This window comes from Gekko japonicus, unplaced genomic scaffold, assembly GCF_001447785.1.
Source record: "Gekko japonicus isolate JY-2015 unplaced genomic scaffold, Gekko_japonicus_V1.1 scaffold160, whole genome shotgun sequence".
Taxonomy (NCBI): domain Eukaryota; kingdom Metazoa; phylum Chordata; class Lepidosauria; order Squamata; family Gekkonidae; genus Gekko; species Gekko japonicus.
The window spans coordinates 554,879-570,557 of record NW_015165239.1 but is presented as its reverse complement, the minus strand read 5'-3'; the positions used below and the strand labels follow the sequence as shown (position 1 = coordinate 570,557).

The window sequence follows — 15,679 nt, the reverse complement described above, 5'->3', positions numbered from 1 at the left end:
GTGACTGTGACCTACCATTTTCGATTTCTGCAATCAAAGGCAATGACTCCATTTTCATCTGGCTCCCATTTAATACCTGGAAAGGGGGAAAACACAGGATTATAGCAAATCAGAATGGCATTCTGAATTTGGAAGTGAAGTCTGCTATTTTTATTGATTGAACAGACTGACTAAAAATGTTCCTTGCAAAAAAATAATAATTGGAACAGTTATGTTATGGAATCTTTCTCAGGTGACCTAAAAACAAGGACAGTTTTCACAATATACAAGTCTTCATAGAGAACAGGGAGATCAGATCCCCACATTAAAGTTTTGTTTAACTATAGTCTCATTAGAAGTGTGAAGAAATAAATAGACAATTAATAATTAATAGCAAGAAAAAAATTAATTTGGGTTCAAGGGGGTAAGAAAAAACAAAAGATTATGAATTGTATAATGATATATTTTCAAACGTAGAATTAAGTTTGTGGGAACGTTCCCAAGTGGATTATAAAGATAGGACAAAAGATATATTATAAATCAATCCCATTTGGGCATATTGTAGGTTATCTTTGATAAATTAGTTTAAATGTTATTCCTTCCTTTGTTATGATGTTTTGTATAAACTTGTATTATGGGAATGGGAATTAAAAGCAAAATAAAATATTTAAAAAACCTATAGTCTATTAATTACATTAAGGCTGCCCTTTGTAGGACAAGTTCACCCCATCCTAGGGTTGCCAAATCGGGCCGGGGGGCGGGGAACCCCCCGCTTCCGCGGCCCGATTTCCGCCGCAGGGGAATTCCGGCCCGGGGGGAACCCCGCCCCCCAAGACGCAGCCACGTTGCCAACGTTGGGGGCGTGGCTGAGCTCGTCGGAGGAGAAAACCATATGGTTTTCCCCTCCGACGAGCTCAGCCACGCCCCCAATGTCAGCACGTCGCCCGTCACTTCCGGCGCGCACATCAGGACGACTCCCGGACCGCGGCGACGCTCCCCCGCCGCAGGAGGAAGAAGATTTGGCAACCCTACCCCATCCTCTTTTCCTGGACCACAAAGTAATTTGAATGTATCTGTATACTTCCTAGTTACAAACAACTCTCCAGCATTAGAAATATATGTATTTTATTTTGTTTATTTAAAATATTGTTATGTTGCCTTAAGCTAGCAGGGCTATCAAGTAGACTTGTAAACAATAATTAAAAATGCAGTATAAATGATAATAAAAAATAAACCGATAAAATCCAGCAACAAAATGGATAGAATCAGTCAGCTTTGCAAAACACTGTTAAATCTTTTAAAAGCTCAGCAATGTAGGCCCCAGAAGAAACTAGGTTCTACATGACCCACTATGATCTGATCCATATTATTACAAGATCTACAATATTAACAAAATATCTATTATCAGATCTCCCAATATTAAAAGGAGCAACTGTGGGGAAGGCAGCGTTTGGACTGGACTGTTAACCTATGTTGCTTCATTTTTTCAAGAGAACTGTCCCATGAGCTATTAGGCCTGGAACAGAAAAAAAGACAGGGACAGTACAAGAAACTGTTAACCCCTCCTGCCCCAGCACTATGGCCCCAATACAAATTCCCCTTTAAAGTAAACACTAAGAGACCTGGATATGGATCTCTCAAGTACTGTCTAGTTTGATCTTAGACACACATGACAAGGGGAACGCAAAATTCATTAATAGCCTAAACCTAAGTTGTTGGAGGTTTTTTCTAAATACCAGTGCATAATTACTGGCAAAACTGAATATTTGGCAGCAGAGAATAAATGGTGTGATGATGTTAACTTTATTTCTAAAACAACCAGGAAATGAAGTTCTCTAGAAATTAGCTCTTGTATATCATCATTCGTTTTCACTTATATGGTTTTATTGCCACAGCTGCAGAGTCAGCACTACTGCAGCCTGAAGTCATGTTTGTTAAACTCCCAAGTAAAATTAAAATTTCTTTTCTATTAAAAATTCAAATGCTGCAGCAGCAGAGTGATGTCCTAAGGGTTTCAGCTGTTTCCACCAAGACAAAAAAAAAAGTTTGCTGCCTTTCAATGTCTTTGAGTATACCCAGGAGCCAATGATATCTTACCTCAGAACCATTTCATTCTGGAAGGAAGGAATTTCAATACAGAGCAAGCAGTTTATACGGAGCAGCACTTTTGCTGCAGCAGCAGCAGCTGGCTAAAGAGAATTTAATCTCCCAGCATACACATTCTTCTGTTCCTTAGCAATAGTAGGCAATGGAAGGGAGCAAAGGAGGTGAATCGAATCAAGAAAGGTATGGCCACGATGGCTGTGCCTTTCCCTCAGCCTTTTCAAACAGCAGTAATTTACTCCAGCAGTGAGATCTGTGACAAAGTAGTTTCCTTGGACTGCAAGAAGATCAAATCAGTCAATCCTCAAAGAAATCAACCCTGACTGTTCCCTGGAAGGCCAGATAATGAAACTGAAGCTCAAGTACTTTGGCCACCAAATGAGAAGGGAGCACTCACTGGAGAAGACCCTGATGCTGGGAGAGACTGAAGGTCAAAGAAGACGGGGACGGCAAAGGATGAGATGGTTGGACAGTGTCAGCGACGCAACGAACATGAAGTTGAGCTCTGAATATTAGAGGACAGCGGAAGACAGGAGGGCCTGGCGGGAGCTGGTCCATGGGGTCGCAAAGAGTCGGACTCGACTGTGCGACTGAACAACAAGTTTCCTTCTGTAACTATCCACACTAGCACTGTAGGTGTACATTACTGCTGTTCGAACGCCGGAAATTTATTTAAAGAAGAGCAAATATAAAATACTGCTGGTCTGGTGTACACCCAATGGTAGTTACAGCACTAAAGCATCATTTAACTGCCAGTGAAAATGCACTTTAGAGGTGAAGCTACATGTAACACTGTGGATCTATGATATAATTTAGCTACATGAAGCAGTTACATGGAGGGAGGAAGTGTCTGATAAGAATTGGAACAGTAGCGTTGGGAAGGCAAATTGAATACTTCTTCCCTAAACTATTTCCATAAACAGTCCCCTGAGATGCTTTAACTCCCACTAGGGAAAAAGACAGATACCCATATTCTGTTTGTTTTTCCCCATACCTAAAAGTAGACCAAGATGTACAATGACACGTGGGTGAATAGTTAAATCCCCTTCCCGATCACCAACATCACAAACACAATTCATATCAGGGACCTTCTGCAGTTGTTTTTTGAAACTAAATCACACAGAATCAGGCCATGGATTACCAATGTCACATGTAGTTTGGCCCACAGAGACCTAGATGGGACAGAGTATATGTATTATGAACAGTACTTGCCTCCAGAAACTTCTTTTTTGGCATATTAGTGGAAACACATTGAAAAATGAGTGAATGCAGATACCCATCAAAATAAGGATTTTTTTTTGTTCCAGTGTGCATTATCTTAAACTTAACAATGAACTTCATTTGCCAAATTGTTTCCCATTGACCCAATTTACAGAGCTCTTCACACTACACCTTGGTTTTCACCATCCTAAATAAAGAAGAAGAAGAGATTGGATTTATACCCCGCCCTTCACTACCAAAAGGGGTCTCAGAGCAGCTTACAAACTCCTTTCCCTTCCCCTCCCCACAACAGACACCCTGTGAGGTGGGTGGGGCTGAGAGAGCTCTTGACAGAAGCTGCTCTTTTTCAAGAACAGCTCTTATCAGAACTACGGCTTGCCCAAGGTCATACAGCCAGGTGCAAGTGGAGGAGTGGGGAATCAAACACGGTTCTCCCAGATTAGAGTCCACACACTTAACCACTACACCAAACTGGGTCATCTGTAAATCTGGCTATTGCACTGCTCACTCCCAACTCCTGATAGTTCCATCCAGGTATGGATCCAGTTCCTAAGCTCCTATTTTCACCACAGATCAGGTACTCCTGGGCTAAATAACTGGGCTACATAACTTCATGAAAGGAGGAGGATGAATGACACATTCAGATGGGATAGCGACCAAAGAACTCTCTCTCTCTCAAATACATTCATAGAAAAACATGGCAGCAAATATAGTGAATAGCAAGTCCAGTCTAAGACATAAGCAGTCTTTTAAACTGAGGCTGAACTTCCAGTTTTCTTTACTAAAAATAATCTTATAGAAACTGTTAAGTATGAGACTCCAGGCAGCTTCTTGAACAAGTGATTCAGCTTTATTAGAACGTAGCAGAAAAACAACACAAAAACATGAGAGCAACAGGCTCTCTTTTAAACTATCCGGGCTTGTATAACCATGCCCACTGTTGAGTTAAGAACCTATCAAAACGTTAAGACCAATGGCCTCAGTTCCCTCCAGAGCCGTTCTTGGGTTCTGATTGGTCTACTGCGCAGAGTAGCCAATCAGGATGTGTATTTTACAATACCAGCCTTAGATGGCTGAACAGACGAAGTTCAGACATGTATGCACAATACATAACAGAAACAAATGTTGTATCAAGCACCATTAAATTTTAAAAACCTTGCATTTCTAAAATAATATATACATAGAGTGTGGTTCACGATCTGTGTGTATGCGTTCTGGAGACATTGTGCGTGGTGCACAAGTTTCCAATCTTGTGTGTAGTCTGTTCCAGTGATCTTGAATCACGGTTTTTGTAGTTGGGGAACATGCCTTCCAAAACAAGGGCTGCTGCAACAAAGAGGGTGCAGTCTGCTCCATGGCGTGTTGGGAGCAACAATGTTTCAGCTGCCAAGCCCGCTGCCTCCTCTTCAAGGAAGCAGTCTAGGTTCCCACTGGAGGCTCCTGCTCCTTGGGGGTGGCAATCCTTTGCCCAGCCTGATGAACCTGCAGTTGTCCAGGAGGCTTCTGTGGCCTGCAGTGACCCCGTTCTTGAGGGCATCTCACAGTCCCTCCTTCTATTTGACGAGTGTTTCAGCCAGCTTGGTTCTCAGCCTACATCTCATCTGACCCAACGTTCGGCTGAACCAGCTAGGATCTCTGGGTCACAGCATGCAACAGCAAAGACCCCATAGCCACCCAATGGGCAGAGGCACACTTGCTTGCCGAATGCATCAAGTTCAAGTTAGTCTGAAGAGGAGGCTCCAAAAGGCCACAAATCACAAAAGAAGAGGCAACGTAACAAGCACAAGACACACCAATCAGCAAGATCCCCAGAATCTACCGCCAGCGAGCAGTCCTCTGGTGAGTCTTCCTCTGACGAGAAGTTTTTACATGCTTCCAGGGATTATGGGGTCCTGGGTACACAGGTTCTAAGTTTGCCATCTTGGGCTATTAGAAGTAGGGGAAGGAGGGCAAATGGCCCTGCTGCTGTTTGGGGGAACTACCCAGGCCTCTGTGGCTTTGCCTGGGTGGTTCACCTTTAATGATGCAGATAATCCACCTGGTATCCATTTACCATGCAAAGTAAGGGAAAGGATTTTGGACAGGTAGTATGTTGATGTTTTTACCCTGCTCAAAACCGAGGCTTTGACTTGGTTGGCCCATGCCCTGAAAAAGATGTTTTTACCCTGCTCAAAACCGAGGCTGAGTTTGACTTGGTTGGCCCATGCCCTGAAAAGAAAGGTGTCAAAAAAGGGTCAGTAGACCACACCTTTTAAAATTGGATAGCGAGTTTCAGTGTTTTCATGGGGGTGGTCCTGTCTGCATACCCTGAACATGGGTGACATCTGTCCAACCACCTTGGAAATGTCTTGCATACTCAAGCTTTGACTGGTGATGCTGCAGCAATCGGCTACAAATGAAGCTTTTCCTAAATGGGCTTCACATAATGATTTAGCTAGGTACTTAATTAATGCTAAATTGTGGCTGACATAGGTTGGCCCACAGATGAAGGGCAAGGTTGGCCCCTCCAGGGTCATTAAGACAGGTTTTAGGCATGATCCTGGCAGCAGGGTGCATTGGGAGTATAAGCAGGGGAAGTGTCAGTGTTCCTACTGCAAGTTTAGCCACAATTGTGATAGCTGCTTTGGGCCCCATGCCTGGGTAGGTTGCCCTTGGGGCAGCGGAAATCTCTAGTTCTTTCACAGCAGCTGGTCCTCCAGCAGAGGCAGCAATGAGGGCAGAACCAGAGCTTCCACCACTTCCAGCTCCAAATAATTCCCAATTAATTGACTCAGGGTTGGGTTTGGCACACACACCCATTCACCCAGGTCCTCTCAGTTTGTTGTTTGAGCATTATCCCAACTGAACTGCAGCATTCCTTTGAGACAGTTTTATGCAGGGTTTCCACATTCCTTTTATAGGTCCTTTCGAATCTGGTATTCTAAAATCAGCCTGTGAATTGCCAGATATTGTAGCTGCTAAAGTGACCGAAGAGTATACTGCTGGTAGGGTAGCGGGCCCATTCAGCTCCCCTCCTATACCAAATCTGAGAGTATCTTCCTTGGGGGTGGTCCCTAAGAAGGCCCCGGGTGAATGATTGATTGATCCACCCCCTCTCCTACCCCAAGGTTTTGACTGTTAATAAGGCCATCCCTCAGGAGTCGATACTCTGTGATGTTACTCGGCAATTTTAATTTGACTCTGTGTGTATTCAGATTACTGTATTTTTATTTTTTTTATTTATATGCCAATAAAAGGCTTTGGATGGATGGCTGTTCTGTACATTACATGTCTTTTGATCATGCCGTTAATATCATCCGGACCTGTGCCCCTGGTGCACTTATGACTAAGTGTGATATGCAGTCCGCCTTTTGGCTTTTACCCATTCATCCTGGTGATCACTGCTTGTTGGGGTTTTAACAGCTCCTGGTACACTGACAAGGCCATGCCCATGGGCTGTTCAGTGGCTTGTGCAACCTTTGAGGCTTTCAACACTTTTCTTGAATGGGCAGTGAAGGACTGCATCCATTCCCCCTTCGCCACCCAATATTTGGACAACTTTCTGTTTGTGGGGCCATCAGCTAGTCTAACTTGTGTGGTGCACATTAGCAGTGTGGCAAAAAAATAAAGTATGCCAAACCTAAAAAAGATCAGTTTTTCCCAATTCCTGAATCCCAATATCAGTATGATATTAGGATTCATAAAATAATCAGGATTGCAGAATGCATTCAGCTCCATTATACATTACTAGCCTGATACCTGTGCTTCACTACGGTATTTAAGTTCCGTAAATTCAGTTATAGTACTGATGATGTGAAGTTTGAAATGTGAAATTTGTTGTAGGAATTCTAATGGAGAAGTCTGTTGTGTAAGAAATGAAGTGAGACATACGTACTTTTTTTTCACTACTGAAGGACCTCACTCTAGACCACATTGGTGGTTCTGCCCTCAGGTGCTAGGATCACCAGGTTGCTTGATGAGCTCACTCTGGAGCAGGCCACATAGAACTGCCCATTTAAGAAGCAGTCGTCTGTTAAGTCAACTCCTGCCACCTTCCACGAAACTGATGGCCTCTCTACTTGTGCTCCTGGATTGTTTTGCTCATATGGAGACTGTGTTGTTCTGAGCACCTCAGGGTGATCTTGCTGGTATTTGGCCTGTGCAGCTCAGTGCACTGCAGGAGTTCTATGTGCAAATGTCTTTGCTGCATCCCTAAGTTGCCTCCTTCTTGTAGCATTGGTGTATCTGGCACAACGTTTGCCAGGAGCTTTCTTGGGGGCAGTAAGAGGTGAGAGGTGTGAGGGGGTGTTGGTGTGAGGGAGTGGTGATGTGGTGGACATTTATTCAGGTTCATGAGGGAGGCACGCATTGAAATTGCTCCTAGAAATGTCCTTTACTATCTTTCCATAAACATTCATACCCTGGCCCTGCTCCTACACCTGACAGACACCGGCCTGTCTGGTGTTGGGGGGGATTGTATTTAAAGGCATCGGGGAGGCTGGGCCAACAGCAGTGCTAAGGCAATCCTGCTGAGCAAACCTCCCCGGCGGCTGTAAGCATCCCACCTCCTCTCCTACACCTGACAGGCAGCTGCCTGTCCAGTGTAGGACAGGGAGGGAGGAGGAGTATTAGAAACCACTGGGGAAGCAGGGCTGGCAGGATCACTAAGGCGTTACTGCTTGGGCAGGCTCCTTCATGGCCTTAAGCACCCTGCAACCACTGCTGCACCTGACAGACAACCACCTGTTAGGTGTAGGAGGTGGGGGGAGTGTGTTGGAAGTCATCAGAGAGGCTGGGACAGCAACAAAGTTGACGCAACAAAGAAAAAAGCCTGCTTCATGGATTCGGTTGGTGGTTCAATCATCCATCACCTGGACATTTAGTTTAGGCTATCTGCTTTGTATAGGACCAATGAGGTACACCTGTCCTGCTGGGGTCAGGACCTTCGGCTTCTTGGTGTACAGGACACCCTTCTTTCTTGGTTACAGCATTAGGAGCTTTGGCAGGAGCAGGGCTGTGCTCAGCTCTTGTGGAGGTTTTAGGCATTGGTCTGGATCCATTGGGGGGGGGAGGCAGCACCTGCATGCCTGCCTACCTGAGTGGGGACCCCCTTATGGGGTCTTGGGGGTGGCATGCCCAGGTTGGGGGTGGCTGCCTGGCTCCACTCCAAGGTGACAAGGGTTCCACGCAGGGGCCTGTACCTTTATGGGACCACCTGCTTGTCACTCCTGGTTCCCACAGCACATAGGCTGGGGATGGGGCTTCATTGGCCATCAGTCGGTTTGCTCAGTGTTTGGATCCTCCCCTATGCTGCGCCAAATGTTCTTAATGCTGTAATCAATAAAGCTGTGGCCTGTTTTGTTCCAATCTGTTGTCTGTATGTTAACTTTTAATTCCTGTTTCCTTCTTTGCTCGGTGCCCCTTACTGTCCTTAGAAATTCAAAGGGGGGGGGGTGATCCCTATCAAGTGTTAAAGAATGAAAATTGGAATCTGTGTATATATTCCTACCTTCACAGACCTTAGTAATTTTGTGACAAATATGCTTATGCCTATTTATCTAAGGAGTGACAGCCAAGTGATCTCTCTCAACAGTTACAAACACCTCTTGGTAGAACAAAACAACTACATTTTTGTGACAATTTATTGTATATAATTACTTGAAGTTTCCATCTTGTTGCCTTTTCACCTGCCAAGTTTAAAACTGAAACCTCCCTCACAATCTCATTTGACTGTTTTTCCATTAAAATGAAACAAAACAGTTTATGCATTGTGAATTAAGGCCGCTTGTGTGCCCTAATCAGACATATAACAACAAAGGGTTTTTTGGTTTCCCAGAATCCTAAACTGGGTCAGAATATATCTGTATATGTTTAAAGATCTGGAGTGGGCACAGACAGAGAAACAAAGAAGAAAAAGGAGCTGCTCAGCTAAGGGGGGGGGAATGAAGCAGGGAACCACTGTATCTTCTTACCTGGGTATTGCCTAAAAAAGCCCTTTGCACTTCCAAAGTACTGCCATATAAGGGAAGGGTCACGGTCAAAGTTGTCAACGAACACTTTGTTCAGTGATTCAGACCAATAGACACCATTCACAATAGCAGGATCTGTAAAAAGAAGAATGCAAAGAAGTGAGAAACCTTGAGATGGGTAATTCATATTCAAAGGTATCTTGCATGGCACGCTGGACAAGCGGGATTGAAAGATGACCACTGCTAGCATTTTTATCAGTTCACTGACAGCTACATCTGCAAGGATACACCCAGGAATTTTCAAAGAACTCTGGAAGGAAAGGTTGAACCTGGCTAATAGAGAATCACCTATACTATATTGGAGAGGAGAGGAGAATAGGGTGTACTGTGGGTCATTAGCCTGCCTCTGAGAAATAGTAGGAATAACTGGCTAGGCATCTGACGTGCTAACCTGCAGCTATACAGGATAACAAGCCTCTCCCACCTTGGTAATCATACAAAGCTACATTGTCAAGGATATGAGAAATGTTTGAAGGGGCAAGCTAGAAAGGAGAGAGGCTCACCATTCAAGTTGGGAAAAGTCTGCCTCATCCTGTTCTATGTGCTCCCAACAGCAGAGGTGAGATGGATGGCAACTAGTCAAGGCTTTTTTCACTTAGGAATGCCCTCTGCCTTGAGGTTCACCTGGCACCTACTTTACTTCTCAAAACATTTGTTTTAGCTAAGCTTTTAACTGACATGTTCCATAATCTTTAATTGTATTTTACGGCCCGTTTTATGGCTGCTGAATACTGCTTTTGTGTTTCTACACCATTTGTGAGCCCTTAGCTTGTCTTAATATTTTATGCTCCTTTTGATTATTTTGTTGTATTGTATTTACTTTATGACCCGCTTGAAGTAGCTGTGTGGAGAGGGAGCATATAAATCTTCTCAGTAACAAATAAACAGTAACAAATAAGCATTCATAAATTATTTAGAAAATTAATACATGCCGCATATTTATTCCCATGTATGCACGAAGAACACTTGCTGTCCAGCTCCAACAGACAGGCGTTAAGTAATGGAACACTGGGGACCACCAGGACCATAGTCTAAAACTGCAGTTACTTACTGGCGTTCCTCAGCAATAGATTACTTAGACTGGGGGAGCACACTAGTATTCTCATAACAGTGGAATACTATCTGCCCAGGTTACATGACAATTCCATTCAATCTAGATAGGTACCAAAATATTCATAGAAAAGAGCAAAGATTCCTATAGAACTTGGAAAAGTAATTCTTGAAAATAATAATTAAAAATCTCGCAATACCTTGGCATTCAACTGTAAAGCATTAGTCCATGCAGAGAAACACATGCCCAATGCCCAGCATTTGACCCAACTGTTCCAGTGGCTTGTAAGATAATGGCTGGTTTGGAATTATATAGCTTAATGGGTGATCTTAATGGAGTGTGACAAAGGTAAATTGTTTTCTATCCTAACATTCATCAAGAACTGGGGGTGAGCAGGGGAAAGAAAAGCAGTGAAAATCTCAGCTATGTGTCTTGGAACTAAGCTTTCATTTAGATATTTATGTTTACAAGCCAAAAAAAATTAGACTGTTCACAGTAACAGAATATACTGTATTTTAAAAAATGTGTTTCTTGTAATGAAACCCTTTTAAAATATGAGTGGACATTAAGAAAAGCAAAACCAAGCAGAATCAAGACATCCTGGGCTTACACGGGATGTCTCCCCAACGATGGTACAAGCTGAAATGTTCCTGAGTTTTCCCAAGGGCACAAGCCATTTGTTTGGAAAGAAGAAAGCTTACTGATGCAGACTGGCTGCCATTCCATTCTTAAGAACATATGACAATAATTTACTGCCAGGGCATCCTTACTACAGCTTCACAGGCCACCAATGGCCTTAGGATCTTTTTCATCCAGCCCCCAAGAAATAGGGCTGGAGCTACTTAAGAGGTGAAGTTGGGGCAGCCAGCTGAGCCTCTTAAGCAAATTACAACAGCGCCTCTTTGGTAGTGCTTTTGGAATGCTCTGAAAGTCTTTACCAAGAGCCAGGGGGTGCTCTGTTTAAGAGATGTTTATTTTATTACTTTATTCATTTTATTTTTTGCATTTATATCCCGCCCATCCCGTAAACAGGCTCAGGGTGGGTCCCAACAGTTCAATAAATACAATAACAATATAAACACATTAAAACATATAAAATCAATAGTCATGCTTGCCATAGGCAGAATACAGCCCATTAATGTAACTAGGTATGGCCACTTATCAGTAGGTGGGAGACTGCAACCTTGGGGGGGGGATATGTGGATGCCCGCTACCTCAGCCAAAGGCCTGGTGGAACAGCTCCATCTTGCAGGCCCTGCAGAATTGAATAAGATCCCGCAGGGTCCTGATCTCAATAGGGAGAATGTTCCACCAGGTGGGGGCCAGGGCAGAAAAAGCCCTGGCCCTGGTCGAGGCTAAGTGGATGTCCTTTGGGCAGGGATAACCAGGAGATGTTGACTCTCGGAGCGTAATGCTCTCCGAGGTGTATATGGGAAGAGGCAGTGCCTTAGGTATGTTGGTCCCAGGCCGTATAAGGCTTTGAAGGTAACCAACACCTTGAAGCGGATCCAGTACTCAACTTGCAGCCAATGCAGCTGACAGAGCACATGCCGAACGTGAACCTGCACATTTTGTGTGCACAGATGCACCGCCACATTTTGTACCAGCTGTAATTTCTGGATCAGCTTCAAGGGTAAGCATGCGTAGAGCAAGTTGCAGTAATCAAGCCTGGAAGTGATCATTGCATGGGTCACTGTAACTAAGTCCTGGGGGGAGAGATAGGGCTTCAGTACCCTGAACTGCCTAAGATGGAAAAATGCAGATCGGGCGACTGCAGCAACCTGGCCTTCCATAGATAAGGAGGTATCCAGTGTTACTCCCAGGTTCTTCACTGACTGGGCTGGCACCAGAGGTGTCCCTTCCAGTGTGGGAAGCCTGGTGCCCACCTCCAAACCCCTACGACCCAGGTACAGGATTTCCATCTTCTATGGATTTAACTTCAATCAACTCTGCCGCAACCATCCAGCCACAGCGTCCAAAGCCTCAACCAGATTTCCAGGAATGGATGACAGATGACCGTCCATTAACAGATAAAGTTGAGTGTCATCAGCATACTGATGGCAACCCAGCCCATAACTCCGGACTAACTGGGCGAGGGGGCGCATATAGATGTTAAATAACATTGACAAGAGGATTGCCCCCTGTGGCACACCACATTCTAGCAGGTATCGTGGGGAGACCCTCTCGCCCAGTGCCACCCTCTGTCCCCAACCATGGAGAAAGGAGGAAAACCATTTCAAGGCAGTCCCCTGGACTCCTACGTCGGCGAGGCAGTGGGTCATAATATCATAATCAACCATATCAAATGCTGCCATTAGGTCTAATAACAGCAGCAGCACTGACCCGCCCCGATCCAGATGTCTACGGAGGTCATCTGTAAGGGTGACCAGAGCTGTCTCCATCCCATGGCCAGGGTGGAAGCCAGACTGAAAAGGATCAAGGATGGAAGCATCATCCAGGAAGGCCTGGAGTTGTTCGGCCACCGCTCTCTCAACCACTTTACCCAGGAATTGTAAGTTTGACACTGGGCGGTAGTCGGTCAGGACTATTGGGTCCAATGATGGCTTTTTCAAGAGCAGGTGAACTACCGCCTCCTTTAAAGCCTCTGGAAAAGTCCCAGTATATAGGGACAAGTTGATGATTTCTTCCAGAGGGCCCCAAATGCTCTCCCCACAAGATTTCAGTAGCCAGGAAGGGCACGGGTCAAGGAGGCAAGTAGTAGGCCTCACAGCTGCCAGGGTCCTGTCAACTTCCTCCCAGGTGAGTTAATTGAAGTGGTCCAATAGCAGACCAGAAGACGGACAAGGGGTTTCCAGTTCCTTTACTGTCTCAAATGTGGCTGGGAGGTCCTGGTGGAGTGCCATGATCTTATTTGTGAAGTAGCTCGCAAATGCCTCACAGCTGATAGCCAATTTCCTACTATTTGGTCTGCCCTGTGGCAGAATCATAATGGACCGAATAACTAAATAATTGGGCTGGGCACGAGCTTGCAGATGCAATGGAGGCCACATAGAAATCCTTCTTCACAGCCTTCACTGCCATCTCATAGGCTTTCATAAGCATCCTATAAGATGTTCATGATACTTAGTCAAGAGCATGCCGCCTCCTTCACTCTAGCCGTCTTTGCTCCTGCTTCATCCTTCACAGCTCCGTGGTGTACCATGGTGCTGCTTTGCTGTGGGGGTGCAAAGGGTGACGGCGGCTTCAGACAGCCAGTTATCCCAGACCTCCACCAGCTCATCCAATGAGACACCAGAGGGCACTGGATCCCACAGAGCCTCCTGAAGCTGATTAGGGTCCATTTGACAACCCGGGTGAGCATACATACACTCGCCGCCTAAACAGGTTGGATATGGCATGCTAAGCCAGACCTTCAGGGCAAAATGGTCAGACCATGGGACTACATCTGTAATCATCCGATCCACATGTATCCTCATTCCCAAAACCAAATCCAGCATGTGACCCGCTTGGTGCATGGGAGTCAATATAAACTGGGAGAGTCCCAGTACCTCCATGGATGACACTAGGTCCCTGGCCTGGACAGATGCTGCATCATCAACATGAACTTTGAAATCACCCAGGATCAGGAGCCTGGGATATTCCAATGCCCAGCCTGATACAGCACCTAACAGGTCGAACAAGGTGTCTGCTGGTGTGTTAGGCGGTCAGTACAGCAGCAGGGGTTTCCAGTTCCTTTACTGTCTCAAATGTGGCTGGGAGGTCCTGGTGGAGTGCCATGATCTTATTTGTGAAGTAGCTCGCAAATGCCTCACAGCTGATAGCCAATTTCCTACTATTTGGTCTGCCCTGTGGCAGAATCATAATGGACCGAATAACTAAATAATTGGGCTGGGCACGAGCTTGCAGATGCAATGGAGGCCACATAGAAATCCTTCTTCACAGCCTTCACTGCCATCTCATAGGCTTTCATAAGCATCCTATAAGATGTTCATGATACTTAGTCAAGAGCACGCCGCCTCCTTCACTCTAGCCGTCTTTGCTCCTGCTTCATCCTTCACAGCTCCGTGGTGTACACGAAGTATTTCCATATCTCTGATTTCTTCCACTCCAATTAAAGGAAGAGCACCTACACCCACTGCTATATCTCCCCTGCCCTGTAATCACTGGTATCCCTGACCCTTGTATGCTCCCCCTTCATCGGTGGTGTTCACCCCAGCACTCTCCATCAATCAGCAAAAGCTATAACTGTAAGATCTATCTGGGTCATCACTGACCCTTTGTCTAAACTAAATACCCCATATTGCCTTCTCCAGCTAATTAAACTGCTATCTAATTTACCCACCCTATTGGATTGACTAATTAAACAACTACAATCAGCCTAATCAACTCCAATATAATGTCAACCCCGTCTCTAAAGCAGCTGCAGCTCTGAGGAAAAAGTCACAAGATAAGGGCTATGCCACTCCAACAGGTACAGCACATACATGCAGAACTAGGAAGTTGTAGCTTAAAGAAACAGCAACCATTTTATTTTAGCAAAACTGATCCGTATAATGCATTCCTTATCTCACCTGCACCCTATCTAATTTTAAGACCACCTTACATTATTTACATCTTGTTATACATTTTTCCATGCCACCACAGAACATCAGGAATAATATTCAAATTTTTATAGATCTGTTCCTTGCTTACCGGGGAGTTTCTTCTTGCAGAAGTAGTCTCAAGTGGCCTCAGCTAAGTGGCCATACTAAGCAAGCCAGCTGATTTGAGACTCTTATTTGTTTTGTCAGTGTGCGTGCCCCCCCCCAATTTAACCAGATTGCTATTTTAGGAGCTGATATATGTCCTGTGGTTAGAAGATATGGCTCCTCAAAAACCTACAATGGGCTATGGTTTGGACCAGTCTGACTGCAAACCAAAGTATGAAAATTCTCTGTGTTCTTAATGTAATGGAGATATTCCATTGTATCCAATTGTATCCATAGCTTTTTCCCCAATAGGATACCCTTGATTTCTGTGTATCTTTGCATGTAATCATTGGTACTTAAGAAGATACTGATTTAGTTGAGAAAGTCTAGTAGAGGTAGAATCAGAAAGCATAAAAATATCCTCGGCTTCTTGAAAAAGTGTTCCTTCATTTGGCTGTTGCAGAAAAGTTTCCTGGCAACAACCTTTGCAATAAAATTAAAACCTTTTTCCTCCATCATTTTGACAAGACTGCCACATGTACAATTTGTTTTACTGCCATTTCTGCAGTTGCTATCAGGATCTTTATTGATATTTAATACAAACACAGCCTTTGGACAAACAGGTACGCTGACAGGAATGTGAAATATAATTGCCAAGGAACAGTCCA

General features: G+C 44.6%; 1 protein-coding gene across 1 annotated transcript in view; it reads right to left on the bottom strand.

Moving 5' to 3' along the window:
* CACNA2D3 (calcium channel, voltage-dependent, alpha 2/delta subunit 3) overlaps positions 1–15,679 on the bottom strand; it is an 855,054-nt gene that overhangs the window by 462,843 nt on the left and 376,532 nt on the right. The window contains exons 6-7 of the mRNA XM_015410013.1: positions 9,255–9,386; positions 16–76 (exon numbers count right to left, since the gene is read on the bottom strand). Of these exons, the coding sequence (XP_015265499.1) occupies positions 16–76; positions 9,255–9,386 (193 nt within the window). The remainder of the gene's footprint in view (positions 1–15; positions 77–9,254; positions 9,387–15,679) is intronic.